Raw genomic sequence first — 17,838 nt, 5'->3', positions numbered from 1 at the left:
GCTGCGTCACAAGTTTTGTGACGCAACAGCGATCTCACCAGCGATCTTGCTGTGTGTGACACGTATCAGCGACCGCCTCCACTGCCGGGTATCGCTGATTGTGCGCTAATGTCCTGGGCCATTTTTTGATCGTTGGTCTCCCGCTGGCCAGCACGCATCGCTGCGTGTGGCAGCGGGAGACCGACGATCAGCGAGCTCCCAGCGCTGTAAGCAGACGCTGGGAGCTGGTATCCAAGGTAAACTGCGGGTAACTAAGCGCGCGCGTCGCTTAGTTACCCGCTGTGTACCTTGGATACCAGCGTCCTCGCGCTGGGAAGTGGTGTCCAAGGTAAACAGCGGGTTTCTAAGCGCCGCGTGCGGTTAGTTACCCGCTGTTTACCTGGGATACCAGCTCCCAGCGTGAGCACGCTGGTATCCAAGGTACACAGCGGGTAACTAAGCGACGAGCGCGCTTGATCCCGCGTCGTCGCTGGTCCTGATCGTTGGTGAGATCTGCCTGTTTGACAGGTCACCAGCGATCATGTAGCGACACACCAGCGATCCTGACCAGGTCATATCGTTGTTGGGATCGCTGGTGCGTCGCTATGTGTGACGGGGGCTTAAGGTTTATCCAAGCATGCTTGTGTGCTAATAGAGTGTCTGTCTGTGGTGTGCTCAAAAAGTATCTTTGAGTCTCCACGGCTGTATGTCTCACGGCTGTTCGACAGCCACAACGCATGCAGGGATTGTCTAACAGCCGCAAATAATGCAGCTGCAGGGACTCGAACATAATATGCGAGCATGCCCAAGATACTCCGATAGCAACCAAGCGTGCTTGGATAAGACGTTATCTGTGCATGTTTGCTCATTACTAATTGCTGATTGCTATGTTTTTTTTGTTCTAATGAGGTGGCCCTATTTGTGATGCTAAAACCCCTGACGATAGCTAAAAGAAAAAAAAAGTGGAAGCAACTGTAAATGTTGATATCTGTAGGTTTCATTAACTTGGACGGGACAATTTCCCATTTGGACATTTGTGAAAAAGCTTACTGATGTTACACCGATATCTCTCCTTACAACCTCCCATTCAATATTGTGTTGAAAGCTCAATTATTGCCGAGCTCCTTTAAGTTGGAAATCAACTCATGGATCTTCACTCCAGCGATGCGTCCAAGGTCATGTCAGAAATGGTTTCTCTTTAGTGGAATTCTCCTTGAAGAGACAATTGGGTAGATTATTATTGTGTTACTTTCCAGATGCCAGTATGATGGTATGTGAGTATGAGAGATATTGGAGGGCAGAGTACAATGTTTTTCAGTAAGTGGTTTTTGTAACTGTTTATTCTCAGTAAAAGGAATCTTCCCAAATTTGCAAATTATCCTCTGTCCATGTGATATCTTAACAACTTGGTAATCCACTTTCCGAGGGCTGTGAATCCTTCAGGGATCCTGTGAATGCGGCTCTGCAGAGCCCGGTCTTGAATGGAGCGGAGGAGCCGCATACTTTGCCTCTCCTTCATTAAGTGTAAGGGGGACTACCAGAAATATCGGAGCACTGTAATCTCTAGTCCCAAAAAAATTTTACAGACAGAGTCCCATCCTCAGGATCACTGGGGTGTTCCAGCATTTGGACCTTCACCAACCGGCAAGATATTTCCTCCTCTGTGGATAGGGGATCACTGTAACAGTTCAGTTTTTTAAAGCGGATTTGCAAAAAAACAATCAGGGAATTTTTATTGTATACTGCATTGTTTTATTGTTTTTTTTCTTCCTTTTTATATACAGTACAATGTTTTCTTGCACTGAGATGTCATTTTCCTTTCACAGCGGAAACCATTGTGAATGTTTTGGATTTCAAGAAAGATGTGGGGCTGTGGCATGGGATCCTGACGGTACGATATCAAATTATTCCACTTGTTTTTCTCACTATTATTTAATGTCGCGTCAAGTGTTTTCATTAAAAGGTTTTTCCCACTATGCTCACGAGTGCATGTTGAGTTGTTCACTTTAACGGTCTGGATGCAGGACGCAGCGCTCCCCCGCACATCTATTCTACTTAATGTTCTCTCATAAAGTTTTAGCATTATTATTTTTTATTCCGAGATAAGAGATGACAATTGGTGTTTTTAAAATTCTATGCAGGAACTAGAGGTGGACACAGACAAGTTATCCTGAAATGACTTACAGTTGTCCGTAGAACTTTATGAGCACCAGCTGTCATCTCTTATCTCAGCAATGGGTGAATTGTGTAGTCACTTAAGACAGATTTTACCCCAGAATTAAGAATTTTGAGAATGAATGATGAGTCCAGGAGGAAAAAGAAGCAGATTTCTATAATAAGATATGTTACAGTTAGGCCACGGGTACTTGGACATGTCACTCGAGCACCCGCGATACCTGGTGCATAACCGAGCACCCTAGGCAAACTCGAGTAACGAGCATTTGTTCGCATCACTAATTACAAAATATTTTTTTTTTTTTTAAAGTTTATGAAAAAAAAAAAACAATGAAAAGGATGGTTTCTCTTAAAATAAGAAACTCTATTTTGCCATTTATACTAGTGATAGCCAGTTTGACATGATACAGTGCCTTGAAAAAGTATTCATACCCCATTAACTTTTCCACATTTTTTTCACATTACACCCAGAATCTTAAATGTGTTTTATTTGGATTTTCTGTGATACACCAACACTAAGTAACAAGTATTTGTAAATTGTAAAGGAAATTATACATGGTTTTTAAATTATTTCAAAACTATGAATCTGAAAATTGTGAAATTCATTTGTATTCAGCCCCTGTAGTCTAATATCTCTAAATAAAATCCTGAGTGACCAATTGCCTCCAGATGTCACATAATTAGTACATTGAATCGACCATTTATTCCCAGTCTAACTACAGCTATTCTGTGAAGGCCATAGAGGTTTGTTTAAGAACATTATGGATCAAACAGCATCATGAAAACCAAGAGACACACCAGACAGGTCAAGGATAAAGTTGTGGAGAAGAGTAAAGCAGGGTTAGGCTATTTAAAAAAAAAAATAAATAATGGCAAAGCTATTAACAGAGATGTATGTAGGTTTTTTGGCACCCGAGAAAAAAATTCAGTTTGGCATCCCTCCTCCCCAAGCTCATATGCGATTAGCACACTTAGACATGTGCTGACGAGCTGCTCTTCTTAATTTTCTCAATGTTCAGTGAAAAACTGAGAGAAGCAGGAAGAGAAGCTGAAAATCGCATATGAGGAAAGTGGCCATGTAATGACTGCTGGAACCTGTAAGCAGAGCTGAATCCTGACAGTGAGTATATTACACGCTGTTAGAATTGGTATGCTATATGGCTTCATTTTTAAATTAAAGGGCTTGTCCAGGTTTCAGATGAAAGTCTGCAGTCACTCTATGGGACTGCAGGTTTCTGAATTCTCACAGTGCATGGACTACACACTTTTAGGATTCTCCCGTGCACAAGTATGTGATTTGTATACTTCTGGCCACATTCCGACTAGAGATGTCCACACGCATGCCTGCTTGTGATAGCATGTATGCAAATCGTCGGCACAAGAGAATCCTGACAGCATGCAGTATGCACTGTGAGAATTCAGAAGTTTGCAGTCACATTGAATGACTTCATGCGCATCACAAACTTAGAATGACTTCATGGTCCATGTGACTGCAAACCATTTACATCCAGGTATCTTATAGATGACGTTGTCTTTGGAGTCAATCTCTTTCTTTTCTTCTCGTTTTGTTCAGACGCCATGATGTCTTTTCTCTTCCACAGCTCATCTCTGCAGATTTCCATCTTCTCTGGTCTTCTGCAGCACGTCCCGACGCAATGCCCTTAATGATGGCAGTGTCATTATAATGCTCCGGAATAAAAATATCCTCCCTATGCTGAGCCCCTGAATCAATAATTTCCCCTCACTATGTTCCCTGCACAAAATATGACTTCCACACTCCTTTCCATAATGGGCCCCCTCTTCACGCTATACTCTCACACGGTGTCCCCCCTATATGGCCCAGTCTCTATACTGTACCCCCTCACCACACTTTCCCCTCCTTGGCTTACTATCCCTTCCTGTCTGTGCCCTTACACTGTCCACCAATGATATTCCCCCTTCACACTACTCAACCTTTATTCTGTGCTCACTCACACTTTTCTTCCCCCATACTGTTTCTTCGCACTATTCCCCTCAATAGTCTCCTCAAACGTTTCCCTCTCCCTCATGCATTTACCCTCTCCATACTGCCTCCTCACACATCCCCCGACTCCCCATACTGTGTCCACACCCATCCCATCACCCTAACTCCCCATACTCTGTCCACATACATTTTCCCCTTGCTCCTCATACTGTGTCTGCACCCCTACCCTCATCATACTGTGTCCGCACCCATCTCTCCACTCACCATACTCATCCCCCCATATTGTTTCCTCATAAATTCCCCAATCTCCCTTCTTGTTTCTCATATTGTGTCTTTAAATTTCTCCCCATATTGTGTCTGCACCTGTCCCTTCCTTGCTTGTGTCCTCAAATCTTCTCCCCGTCACACTAAATCTCCCCTACCCCATTATAGTAAATCTCCCTCACACAGTAAATCCCCCCACATATAAAGTAAATCTCCCCCCACGCACCCAATAAATACCCACACACACAGTAAATCTCCCCCTCACACAGTATCTCCACCACATACATTAAATCTCCCCCACCACATGCAGTAAATCTCTCCCACCACATACAGTAAATCCGCCCCCCACAGACAGTAAAAATAAACACATACTAAATCTCTACCACCCTAAATCTCCCACTAAATCTGAGATGTTTAGGGAAGAATAGCAATAAAAATGTCATTTTTAAAGCACGCCATAAGAAGTCTCGATTGCAGTTTGCAAAAAAAAAGCCATGTAGTGGACACAGCTAGCATGTGGAAGAAGGTGCACTGGTAAGATGAGACCAAAGGACTGTGTGGAGGAAAGCTGGCACTGCATAACACCTGAAAACATCATCCCCACTATCAAACATGGTGGTAGCAGCGTCATGCTGTGGGGAGGCTTTTCTTCAGCTGGGACAAGGAAGATAGTCACAGTTGATGGGAAGATGGAAGTAAATATAATGCAATCCAGGAGGAAAACCTGTTGGAGTTTACAAAAGACTTGAGATTGTGGTGTAGATTCACCTTCCAGCAGGACATCGACCTCAAGTGTACATCCAGAGCTACAATGGAAGGGTTTAGATCAAAGCAAATTTACAGTGCCTTGCGAAAGTATTCGGCCCCCTGGAACTTTTCACCCTTTTCCCACATATCATGCTTCAAACATAAAGATACCAAATGTAAATTTTGGTGAAGAATCAACAACAAGTGAGACACAATTGTGAAGTTGAACGGAATTTATTGGTTATTTTAAATTTTGTGGAAATTCAAAAACTGAAAAGTGGGGCGTGCAATATTATTCGGCCCCTTTAACTTAATACTTTGTTGCCCCACCTTTTGCTGCGATTACAGCTGCAAGTCGCTTGGGGTATGTCTCTATCAGTTTTATATATCGAGAGACTGAAATTCTTGCCCATTCTTCCTTGGCAAACAGCTCGAGCTCAGTGAGGTTTGATGGAGATCGTTTGTGAACAGCAGTTTTCATCTCTTTCCACGGACTTTGACTTGGCCATTCTAACACCTGGATACGTTTATTTGTGAACCATTCCATTGTAGATTTTGCTTTATGTTTGTGATCATTGTCTTGTTGGAAGACAAATCTCCGTCCCAGTCTCAGGTCTTTTGCAGACTCCAACAGGTTTTCTTCAAGAATGGTACTGTATTTGGCTCCATCCATTTTCCCATCAATTTTAACCATCTTCCCTGTCCCTGCTGAAGAAAAGCAGGCCCAAACCATGATGCTGCCACCACCATGTTTGACAGTGGGGGTGGTGTGTTCAGGGTGATGAGCTGTGTTGCCTTTACGCCAAACATATCGTTTGGCATTGTTGCCAAAAAGTTCGATTTTAGTTTCATCTGACCAGAGCACCTTCTTCTACATGCTTGGTATGTCTCCCAGGTGGCTTGTTGCAAACTTTAAACAACACTATTTATGGATATCTTTGAGAAATGGCTTTCTTCTTTGCCACTCTTCCATAAAGGCCAGATTTGTGCAGTGTACGACTGATTGTTGTCCTTTGGACAGACTGTCCCACCTCAGCTGTAGATCTCTGCAGTTCATCCAGAGTGATCATGGGTCTCTTGGCTGCATCTCTGATCAGTTTTGAGATGAAAGTTTAGAGGGACGGCCGGGTCTTGGTAGATTTGCAGTGATATGATACTCCTTCCTGTTATGATTGAGTCACCGAGGAGGAGAAACAAAAAGAAGCTAAGCCACAGAAAACCAGAGAGGTCAGTAACTAAGCGGATTGCAGACCCCTGATCCTATCCACACAACTAGCAGTAGCCGTGGAGCGTACCTACGATGATCCTAGACGCCTCGTCACAGCCGGAGAACTAAATAAGCCTAAAGCAAGAATAGGGGAAATCTAAACTGCCCCAGAGCAGACCCCAAAGCAATAGACAGCCCCCAAACATGTATTGTCGGTGAGACAAGATGAAAACACAAACACAGATAGAAAAATAGGCTGAGCAAATGATGGGGCCCACACTAACTAGAAAGGACAGGAAAGGAAAGATGCTGTCTGCAATCACGCACGAAACCCTGCCAAAAAATGTCCAACACTTTCTGATAACAAAAAACCCTGAAGTCGCTAGACTTCAATTCCCTATATCAGCACTCTGGTATATTCTGAAGACAGAGCAAAAAGAGACCAATCTGATCAGGGACAAAAAGCAAACTGGCATAAACAGAGACATAAGAATGGAAATTCAGCACAGCCCCAGCAGGGGCTGGCTGACCACAAAAACTGAGTAAACCAGACCAAATCTCATGTGAAAGAATAGCAGAGCGCACTTAGCTTGAGAAGGCAGGAACAGAGCTGGAAACCAGAACCTCAGGGCAGGAAAAAATCACCAGCACAAAATTAGCGAGTCGGCTGTCTTAAATACAGTGAGAGATTCCTGATGTCCACTCACAGTCGTCCTCCTCAGGTGGCAGGTCTCTGCAATTTAGATCAGCTTCATTACCTACTGTCACCACTAGAGGGAGCCCGGATGGAGAACTCACGACTCCTCTGTCAACACAGCCAGCTCCACCACCCTCACCAGAAGCCAGAGGTAAACCAGAAAATGAGTTCACAACACCTTCCATTTCAATATGATCGCTTGCACAGTGCTCCTTAGCATGTTTAAAGTTTTGGAAATCATTTTGTATCCAAATCCAGCTTTAAACTTCTCCACAATAGTATCACAGACCTGCCTGTTGTGTTCCTTGGTCTTCATGATAGTCTCAGGGTTCTGTTTGAAGCACAGAGCGCATCACAGAGCAGGTGCATTTATACGGAGACTTGATTACACACAGGTGGATAATATTTATCATCATTAGTCATTTAGGACAAAGTTGGATCATTCAGAGATCCACAATGAACTTCTGGAGTGAGTTTGCTGCACTGAAAGTAAAGGGGCTGAATAATATTGCACACCTCACTTTTCAGTTTTTGAATTTCCACAAAAATTTAAAATAACCAATAAATTTCGTTCAACTTCACAATTGTGTCCCACTTGTTGTTGATTGTTCACCAAAAATTTACATTTGGTATCTTTATGTTTTGAAGCATGATATGTGGGAAAAGGTTGAAAAGTTCCAGGGGGCCGAATACTTTTGCAAGGCAGTGTATGTGTGTGTGAATGACCCAGTCACAATCCAGACTTAAATACTATTGAGATTCTGTGGCAAGATGTGAAAATTCCTGTTCATAGACGACTCCATCCAATCTCGCTGAGCTAGAGGAAGTGTGTAAAGAATAATGGGCAAAGATTTCAGCCTCTAGATGTGCAAAGCTGGTAGAGACATACCCCAAAAGACTGCAGCAAAACTGGTCCTACAAAGTGCTGCATCTGGGGGGGTTGAATACTGCACGTCATAATGTACAGATTTATATTTTTACAATTTTTAGAAAACCAAATATCATTTCCTTTACACTTCACAAATATTTGTTGCTAATATATGTTAATATATCATATATAATCCAAATAAAATCCATTTAAGTTTGTGGGTGTAACGTAAAAAAATGTGGAAAAGCTCACGGGGTATGAATATTTTTTCAAGCACCATATGATGATTTGGATGGCACATGGCCATGGGTATATATATAAAAAAAAAAAGCTCATGCCTACATTAGTCACAAAATGCAACTTTTTGAAAAGGACAGTTCCCAAAATGCCTCCGTAAAAGGAACAAAAAGAGTGTTCGGTGCTTTCTGATTGGGCAGAAGCAAGGGGACCCGTATATGATTATTGCTGCACTGTATGAATTTGCCTTTTCCAGGCCGCCAGATGGGCGACATTGGGTGATATCACAGCAGCTGTTTATATAAAGTCTATGCAAGAACGTACTGCCCCCGATATATGGGGGCCCAGAGAATGCTAAAATGATGGGATGATTCCTCTATGCCGTGACGGCCATTTGCTGCCTGAAGAAAGGCGTACAGGCTCATGAATGACTCTTCTCTACCCTTTTATTTATGACATTGGGTTCTTCGTGGTGGTTTTATCTCTAGCACCAAAGGTTTTCCATCTACTTTTTCGACGTGGTTTCCTTGTTCTTTGCAGTAACGTACTTGCCGATTGTGGGTTGTTCTACTGTCCCCACCTCACAACATCAGACCATAGTACAGATGTTTTTGGCTTTATTATAATGTCATGAAGCTGTGCGTTATGTCCTGCTGCAGAATGAGCCGTCCGCGGAGGGTCTTTCATTGAAAAAAACCATTTGGAGCCTCGCAGCGGAGGCTCGTTTTGTGCGCTGTACTCACTGTAGCACCTGTTCTGTGACTGTGTACTTCCATCTTTGCATGTCACAAAGGGCCATTTAAGCCCATAAAGATGACAATAATCCTTCATTTCCGATTACATCAGTGCGTTTGCTTGCTCTATGGTCTGACAATAGCTGTGCGCCAATGGCCCCTGTGATTCATTTAAGGATTGCTTCGTCTCTGTATTATCACCTGCATTTATAGCCTCGGCTTTCCAGCATCTCATGTTTCCGCCTGGGATCATTTTCGTCTCCTCTTCACTTAAATAGACAACTCTTCATGAAAAGAACTTTTGTTAAGGCTCCGTAATGGCCGTCATTGCAGAATTTCAGTATGATTACAATTCTTGACTATGGCTAATATTAAGGGCTACAGGACAAGAGGGATGGGAAAGGCGCCAAGGATTTATTAAAGTAGAAGGTCCTCCTTAAAGGGGTTTGTCCGGATCACCCCCAAAAATATGCGGAAGACCTGTCTTGCAGCACTTGCACTATATGTCATCCCGGTAGCCATTTTCTGAATCACATATGCCCTAATAAAGCTTATAAACAGGGTTTGTCATGCCTAAAAATAAGACTCCACGACCGACTACTATTTGGCCACGTTTGATATTTGGTCAGTATTTTATATCAGTATTTGTAAGCCAAAGTCAGGAGAGGAACAATCAGAGGAAAAGTATAATAGAAACACGTCACCACTTCTGTATATCACCCACTCCTGGGTTTCATCTCCTGCTGCCTCTTCCTGCGGGGGATGTCGGGTGACCGCTGCAGCTAATCATTGTTCACTGATTGGCTGCAGGCGATGATTTCTTCCCGCTCAGATAGGATGTGATTAGAGAACCAGTACAGAGGGGCAGCGAGGTAGTCGAGGATGTGTTGTTTTTTTTTTGCATTAAAATCATCATGTGTCCATTTTAAAGGAAGTATGTAGTGGGCAACCCTTTTAAGTAGTACTGGCTTTTACTGTTTGGTGACATCCGTCTTACTTTCATGCTGTAGTCGTGCTCACCTACTTTATGTGGCAGACTTAGGCGCTTCTCCCCATTCCTCCATACAACAACAGTGTTGACTGTGTTTTACAGCTGGCAGTCACCTCTTAGATAACACTGTCAATTGTGGCATTGAAAAGATCACAAAAGGCGAATCTTAGGACCCCGTTACACACTTCAATGTCCCATCGATCCCACCAACGATCCGACGTGGATGGGGTCGCTGGGACATAGTTAGCTGATTGCTGGTGAGCCGTCACATAGGCAGACTCACCAGCGATCAGGACCAGTGAGCACGCTGGTATCCAGGGTAAACAGCGGGTATCTAAGAGCCGCGTGGCTCTTAGTTACCCGATGTTTACCCTGGATACCAGCTCCCAGCGTCTGCTGTATGGCGCTGGGAGCTCGCTGATCGTTAGTCTCTCGCTGTCACACGCAGCGATGTGTGCTGCCCAGCGGGAGACCAACGATAGATTTATGGCCCAGACCATTAGGCAACGATTAACGATCAGCCAACTGTGTCATGCGCAACGATGTCGTTTCGACATCGCTGCAACGTCACCAAACTGGTGACGTTGCAACGATATCGTTCACAATATCATTGCGTGTAACGGGGCCTTTAGTCACTTCTGCCACCCATGGACCCCACACTCATCTGCCCTGATCACTAAGTCTCTTTATTAGCCCCTCTATGAAGCCCAGCCTGTGTCTAAGCTTCTTCGGAGACCGATAATTATACAACAGACTGCAGTACCAATCCAGTTGGAATCTTTTTGCCATTTTTCAATACATCAAATGGTAAAATGAATGGTGTCACACAAAGCCACAATCTGCTATGTCAATGGAAAAATAAGTTATGGCCTTTGGAATGTGAGGAAGAAAAAACAAAAGTGAAAAAAGTGCTAAATATTTGTGTATCGAATGAGTTAAAAATGATATTTTTTTTTCAGTTATTTCCCAATAACACGTCTGTAAAATAGTAGAAATGTAATGTAGTTTAAGAATATTTTTTTCTATAATTTAAAGTGAATATGAGATCATTAAGTCGCGCTCTTTTTTTTCTGGCTTGGTTTCATATTTACCAATCATCCAGGATTTTACTTTTCTCTTCCCTTAAAAATTTTCACTCGTTATTTTCAAGTGAATTTCTATTGTTTTAGTTGCTATAACTCTAAGTGGTCGTCGATAACTTTGAGGTTTCCAATACATGTAATTGCTAATTTCCAAAGCTGGGGTGTAGGTGTGAGAGGGGCCATCTGTTTACAGATAAAGTCCTTTCATCTGTTTTCTGATCTGTTCTGGCGTGCCTATATGATAACGTTCTGTCAGTAATGATGAAGTCAGATCGGACAGACCGAGGAGCCCTGCTCTTAAATCCACCACCTGCTCTTCCTTTTTCCATTACTTTGCCCTTTTCGAGCATCGGCTTGATTTGTGCATCTCACATTTCCATCTAATTTGTGTTTGGAAATGTATTCCCTTCCTAGTAGATGTGTCAAGGTGACTCGGATGTTGGATCCCCAGGAGGGCGCTGGGCTTGTGATCTGCAGGAACAAAGGTTGAGTCGTTGTTTTTGATAGGGGGTCGGCATTGCTTTGGGTAATATTTCACTTGATATTAATGGATTTGTTAGTGTTATTGAAAAAAATTGATTTTTGAATTGAAACAGAGCTGGTGAATGCCACAAAGTGAGAATTAAAATCTAAAAATATAAGTTATCCTCATATAGCCCTGCATCTTGTATCACTGGAAAACAAATACTGGAAATTGCAATAAATGGATGAGACTAAAGCTCCCTACTCACCTTGGATATCTGTCGAACAATGGTTCAGCTGATCGTACCTCCATCAACTATCTCTCTTGATCCATAAACAGCAGCGCTCACTCTGCCGAGAGCTTCTGTGTTCTCTATGAGGACACCACCGCCAAACAAAATATATGACTCAGCAGTCTGAAATTAAACATGCCAGACCTTTAAACGGCCTGTCCGGCTGCAAGTCTTCAGTCAATCTATGTGACTGCAGACTTGTGAATCTTCACATCACGTGCACTGCGCTCAGCGTGGATTCTCCTGTGCCGCCGCCAGGAGCGGACGGTCATGTGATCATAATGATTCGATTTGCATACTTCCAGCCACAATCAGACTAGACTGTGTCCGGCCACGTGAGGCTAGAGCAAGACTACGTTCGTAAAGTCTTCACGTGACCGCCTGTATGCAAATCACATTCTTGCGGTCAAGCACTCCCGCCACTCCCGGCGCAGGCATCGGAGAATGAACACGACGTGCAACGTGAGTATTCACATGGAGTGACTACAGACTTGTAGCTTAACATTGGACAACCCCTTTAACACGCCGTTAGTCTCTTGTGTATGGGGGGCTTAAATCTGTTTTCTCCTTAGAACAGTACTTGATCCAAGGCTAGTAAATATGTTTAGGTTTGCTTTTTTACATTCTTTGTGTTTTTGTTGACTATTGGCTGTTCGTGAGAGTCCGGTCCCCAAGGGATGATTAGTAAAAATGAGCATGCATGTTTCAGTCTTAGGTGACTGCATTTATGATAATGTCTGTAGAGCAAATGGCTCCAAGAGCGGCCATTAGTCCGTTAGCTGGCTGTGTTCCCTGCAATGTCTATGGCCGCTTTATGATAGACAATAGCTTAGTTATTATTCAGTGAGTTTCATGTGAGGACCCAAGGGAGCTATGGCTGCATCTGATGAGTACACTCAGATTTGGTTAGATTTTTTTTTTACTTATTTTTTTAGGAAAGCACTCCTCCTATGGATACTTAATTTTACAAGTGAGGAGTCAGATTTTTGATGTATTTGAAGCAGAACAGATGTTTCTTATAATTTCTTTTTGTCGATAAATCTTACTTGTGGATTAGTTTTGGCCCTTTTCAGCTTGCTTTAGTGATCTGTAGCGACCAGGGCTGTGGAGTCAGAGTCGGTGTCCATTTGATGATAGCGTCTGTATAAAATGGACCGTCTCCGACTCCTAAAATATATAGTACATTGGGTGCAGTAGTACAATGCAGGATGTGCTGTAAATGTTTCTATATGAATTTGGGAAAGTTATGAAATGTCCTAAAAATGTCTGTTCTGTTCCTGATGTAAGGATCTTGGCTTTTAGTTGAGATGACTCGGTGCTGCACTTTATGCACATGCTCAGTAGTGACCAGTGCTGTGGGGTCGTAGATGAGATGAATCTGTGCTGCACTTTATGCACATGCTCAGTAGTGACCAGTGCTGTGGAGTCATAGATGAGATGAATCTGTGCTGCACTTTATATACATGCTCAGTAGTGACCAGTGCTGTGGGGTCATAGATGAGATGAATCTGTGCTGCACTTTATGTACATGCTCAATAGTGACCAGTGCTGTGGAGCCGTAGATGAGATTAATCTGTGCTGCACTTTATGCACATGCTCAGTAGTGACCAGTGCTGTGGGATCATAGATGAGATGAATCTGTGCTGCGCTTTATGCACATGCTCAGTAGTGACCAGTGCTGTGGAGTCATAGTTGAGATGAATCTGTGCTGCACTTTATGTACATGCTCAATAGTGACCAGTGCTGTGGAGTCGTAGTTGAGATGAATCTGTGCTGCACTTTATGCACATGCTCAGTAGTGACCAGTGCTGTGGAGTCATATGTGAGATGAATCTGTGCTGCACTTTATGCACATGCTCAGTAGTGACCAGTGCTGTGGAGTCATAGATGAGATGAATCTGTGCTGCGCTTTATGCACATGCTCAGTAGTGACCAGTGCTGTGGAGTCATAGTTGAGATGAATCTGTGCTGCACTTTATGTACATGCTCAATAGTGACCAGTGCTGTGGAGTCGTAGTTGAGATGAATCTGTGCTGCACTTTATGCACATGCTCAGTAGTGACCAGTGCTGTGGAGTCGTAGTTGAGATGAATCTGTGCTGCACTTTATGTACATGCTCAATAGTGACCAGTGCTGTGGAGTCGTAGTTGAGATGAATCTGTGCTGCACTTTATGCACATGCTCAGTAGTGACCAGTGCTGTGGAGTCGTAGTTGAGATGAATCTGTGCTTCACTTTATGCACATGCTCAGTAGTGACCAGTGTTGTGGGGTCATAGATGAGATGAATCTGTGTTGCACTTTATGCACTTGCTCAGTAGTGATCAGTGCTGTGGAGTCCACCGGTACATTCTCTATCGCTAGATTTGTAAAAATGGGCAATTGTAAGTACACAGCGCTGTATAATATGATGATTGCAATATATTAAGAGGATAAAAACTTTGATGGGAGGAGGAGGGCTTCTTTAAGGCCTCCATACACATTAAACTAATGTTGGCTGAAAGTCTAATGTGTATGGGGGCCGTGGACATCTGATCATTGGGGAAGATGTCAATCAGGCATGTCTGATTTTGGACTGCTGATTGTTTTGTTCTCCCGGAGATAAGCCGCCACCAGACACGTTTCTGTAAGAGAACACTGCGGGGTTTTTTTTGTTTTTTTTTTTACAGTGGATAGTGAGTTCAGGACACAGGGGTGAAGGTAAGGAGTTTCTGATAAGTAAGTAAGGAAGCTGATTTCTTATAACAGCCTGCCTGTACTATTGATTATTCAACGTTTATTCAAAGTACAGTACTGTTTTAAAGGCAATCTGTCAGCAGGTTTTTGCTACCTAATCTGAGAGCAGCATGATGTAGAGTCAGAGACCCCCATTCCAGCAATGTGTCACTTACTGTGCTTCTCAATGTACTTTTGATAAAATCAGTGTTTTATCAGCAGGAGATTATCACTAGAGAACTAGGTCTCATGTGCAGGCAAGTCAGGCTAATCTGTGTAACCCCGCCCCCACCATTGATTGGCAGCTTGCTGACAATGTACAGTGTATACAGGAAGCTGCCAATCAGCGGTGTGGGTGCGGGGTTATAAAGAGCTCAGCATTCTGACCACTGCTACAATTACAACAGCGAAAACAGGGATTTTAGCAGAAGTGCACCAAGCAGCCCAGTAAGTGACACATCGCTGGAATCAGGGTTTCTGCACCTACATTGTTCTGCTCTCAGATTACGTAGCAAAACCTGCAAATTCCCTTTAGCGATACCTTCCAATACCTCTTTGCAAAAACTATTTTATGAGGATAGAGAGTGGGGTGAAAAGTGTTTTAGGTAAACTGAACTATATTTTCTTCCAGCGCTGGACTATGCAGCATGACCTCACTTCAGAGCTGTAGTTCACTGTCCTTAAATTGTAGACATTACACACCATGCAGCAGAAATTGTTATCCTTCATTCATTTCACTGATATTCTTGGATAATCTGTTGACTGTATAGGTGCTATATACGTGGTAATGTCTCAACTGTTAGGAATGTAAGATTGTCGGACTTTCTCTGTGTCCCTCCATAAACATCTAGCGGGGTCTGCTGCTTCTGCATTACAAGGACGTTGCTGATGACGGCGCGGTATCATATATTTTTGCAGATTGTGTGCAGAGCTCTTTACAGCAGTGTAAAATGTTCATGTTTCTAAATTATTATGAACATTAACTTTAAGTGTACTCGTGAAAATGCCTAGAGAAGGCAAAAATTAAATTAGTTAATTAGTGCTGCTGCGGTTCTGTGCGGATTAATTATCCTGGAAGATCTTTCAATTCTCGTTTTCCTCCTTCTATAATCAAGGATCACTGTGTTTTGATTCCAGAGTGTCATGAACATGATGCATGTGATCAGCATCCCGTACTCTCTCATGAAAGTCAATCCCTTGTCGTGGATACAGAAAGTTTGCCAGTACAAAGGTAAAGATGAACTTTGGTTTTCAACTTTTCTAAAGTTATGAAACAGTAAGGTCCTGATTCACTTTTGTGCATAATTTTTGTCTTGTTTCATGCCTTAGTTTTGGTTGCACCCAATTTATTATTCTATTTCATGTGTGGCTGATACAAACAGCCTGATCTATCAAACATAGGTCTCTCCCTATACAGCCCTTGAGTGATAGGTCTCTCCCTATACAGCCCTTGAGTGATAGGTCTCTCCCTATACAGCCCTTGAGTGATAGGTCTCTCCATATACAGCCCTTGAAGGGCAGGTCTCTCCCTATACAGCCCTTGAGTGATAGGTCTCTCCCTATACAGCCCTTGAGTGATAGGTCTCTCCCTATACAGCCCTTGAGTGATAGGTCTCTCCATATACAGCCATTGAGTGATAGGTCTCTCCCTATACAGCCCTTGAGTGATAGGTCTCTCCCTATACAGCCCTTGAGTGATAGGTCTCTCCCTATACAGCCCTTGAGGGGCAGGTCTCTCCCTATACAGCCCTTGAGGGGCAGGTCTCTCCATATACAGCCCTTGAGTGATAGGTCTCTCCCTATCAGCCCTTGAAGAGCAGGTCTCTCCATATACAGCCCTTGAGTGATAGGTCTCTCCCTATACAGCCCTTGAGGGGCAGGTCTCTTCTCATATAGCCTTTCAGTGATAGGTCTCTCCCTATACAGCCCTTGAGTGATAGGTCTCTCCCTATACAGCCCTTGAGGGGCAGGTCTCTCCCTATACAGCCCTTGAGTGATAGGTCTCTCCCTATACAGCCCTTGAGTGATAGGTCTCTCCAAATACAGCCCTTGAGGGGCAGGTCTCTCCCTATACAGCCCTTGAGTGATAGGTCTCTCCCTATACAGCCCTTGAGTGATAGTTCTCTCCCTATACAGCGCTTGAGTGATAGGTCTCTCCAAATACAGCCCTTGAGGGGCAGGTCTCTCCCTATACAGCCCTTGAGTGATAGGTCTCTCCCTATACAGCGCTTGAGTGATAGGTCTCTCCCTATACAGCGCTTGAGTGATAGGTCTCTCCCTATACAGCCCTTGAGTGATAGGTCTCTCCCTATACAGCCCTTAAGTGATAGGTCTCTCCCTATACAGCCCTTGAGGGGCAGGTCTCTCCCTATCAGCCCTTGAGGGGCAGGTCTCTCCATATACAGCCCTTGAGTGATAGGTCTCTCCCTATACAGCCCTTGAGGGGCAGGTCTCTTCTCATATAGCCTTTCAGTGATAGGTCTCTCCCTATACAGCCCTTGAGGGGCAGGTCTCTTCTCATATAGCCTTTCAGTGATAGGTCTCTCCCTATACAGCCCTTGAGTGATAGGTCTCTCCCTATACAACCCTTGAGTGATAGGTCTCTCCCTATACAGCCCTTGAGTGATAGGTCTCTCCCTATACAGCCCTTGAGTGATAGGTCTCTCCCTATACAGCCCTTGAGTGATAGGTCTCTCCCTATACAGCCCTTGAGTGATAGGTCTCTCCCTATACAGCCCTTGAGGGGCAGGTCTCTCCCTATCAGCCCTTGAGGGGCAGGTCTCTCCATATACAGCCCTTGAGTGATAGGTCCCTCCCTATACAGCCCTTGAGGGGCAGGTCTCTTCTCATATAGCCTTTCAGTGATAGGTCTCTCCCTATACAACCCTTGAGTGATAGGTCTCTCCCTATACAGCCCTTGAGTGATAGGTCTCTCCATATACAGCCCTTGAAGGGCAGGTCTCTCCCTATACAGCCCTTGAGTGATAGGTCTCTCCCTATACAGCCCTTGAGTGATAGGTCTCTCCCTATACAGCCCTTGAGTGATAGGTCTCTCCCTATACAGCCCTTGAGTGATAGGTCTCTCCATATACAGCCATTGAGTGATAGGTCTCTCCCTATACAGCCCTTGAGTGATAGGTCTCTCCCTATACAGCCCTTGAGTGATAGGTCTCTCCCTATACAGCCCTTGAGGGGCAGGTCTCTCCCTATACAGCCCTTGAGGGGCAGGTCTCTCCATATACAGCCCTTGAGTGATAGGTCTCTCCCTATCAGCCCTTGAAGAGCAGGTCTCTCCATATACAGCCCTTGAGTGATAGGTCTCTCCCTATACAGCCCTTGAGGGGCAGGTCTCTTCTCATATAGCCTTTCAGTGATAGGTCTCTCCCTATACAGCCCTTGAGTGATAGGTCTCTCCCTATACAGCCC

General features: G+C 43.9%; 1 protein-coding gene across 8 annotated transcripts in view; it reads left to right on the top strand.

Moving 5' to 3' along the window:
* DIP2C (disco interacting protein 2 homolog C) overlaps nt 1-17,838 on the top strand; it is a 535,770-nt gene that overhangs the window by 335,738 nt on the left and 182,194 nt on the right. For all 8 annotated transcript variants that reach the window (XM_073581626.1, XM_073581624.1, XM_073581625.1 and 5 more), the window contains 2 exons: nt 1,806-1,870; nt 15,550-15,643. In XM_073581626.1, the coding sequence (XP_073437727.1) occupies nt 1,806-1,870; nt 15,550-15,643 (159 nt within the window). The remainder of the gene's footprint in view (nt 1-1,805; nt 1,871-15,549; nt 15,644-17,838) is intronic.

Source organism: Dendrobates tinctorius, unplaced genomic scaffold (genome assembly GCF_039654945.1).
Source record: "Dendrobates tinctorius isolate UK_male_01 unplaced genomic scaffold, ASM3965494v1 ptg000070l, whole genome shotgun sequence".
In the NCBI taxonomy this organism is placed as follows: domain Eukaryota; kingdom Metazoa; phylum Chordata; class Amphibia; order Anura; family Dendrobatidae; genus Dendrobates; species Dendrobates tinctorius.
This window is presented reverse-complemented; position numbering and strand designations above follow the sequence as displayed.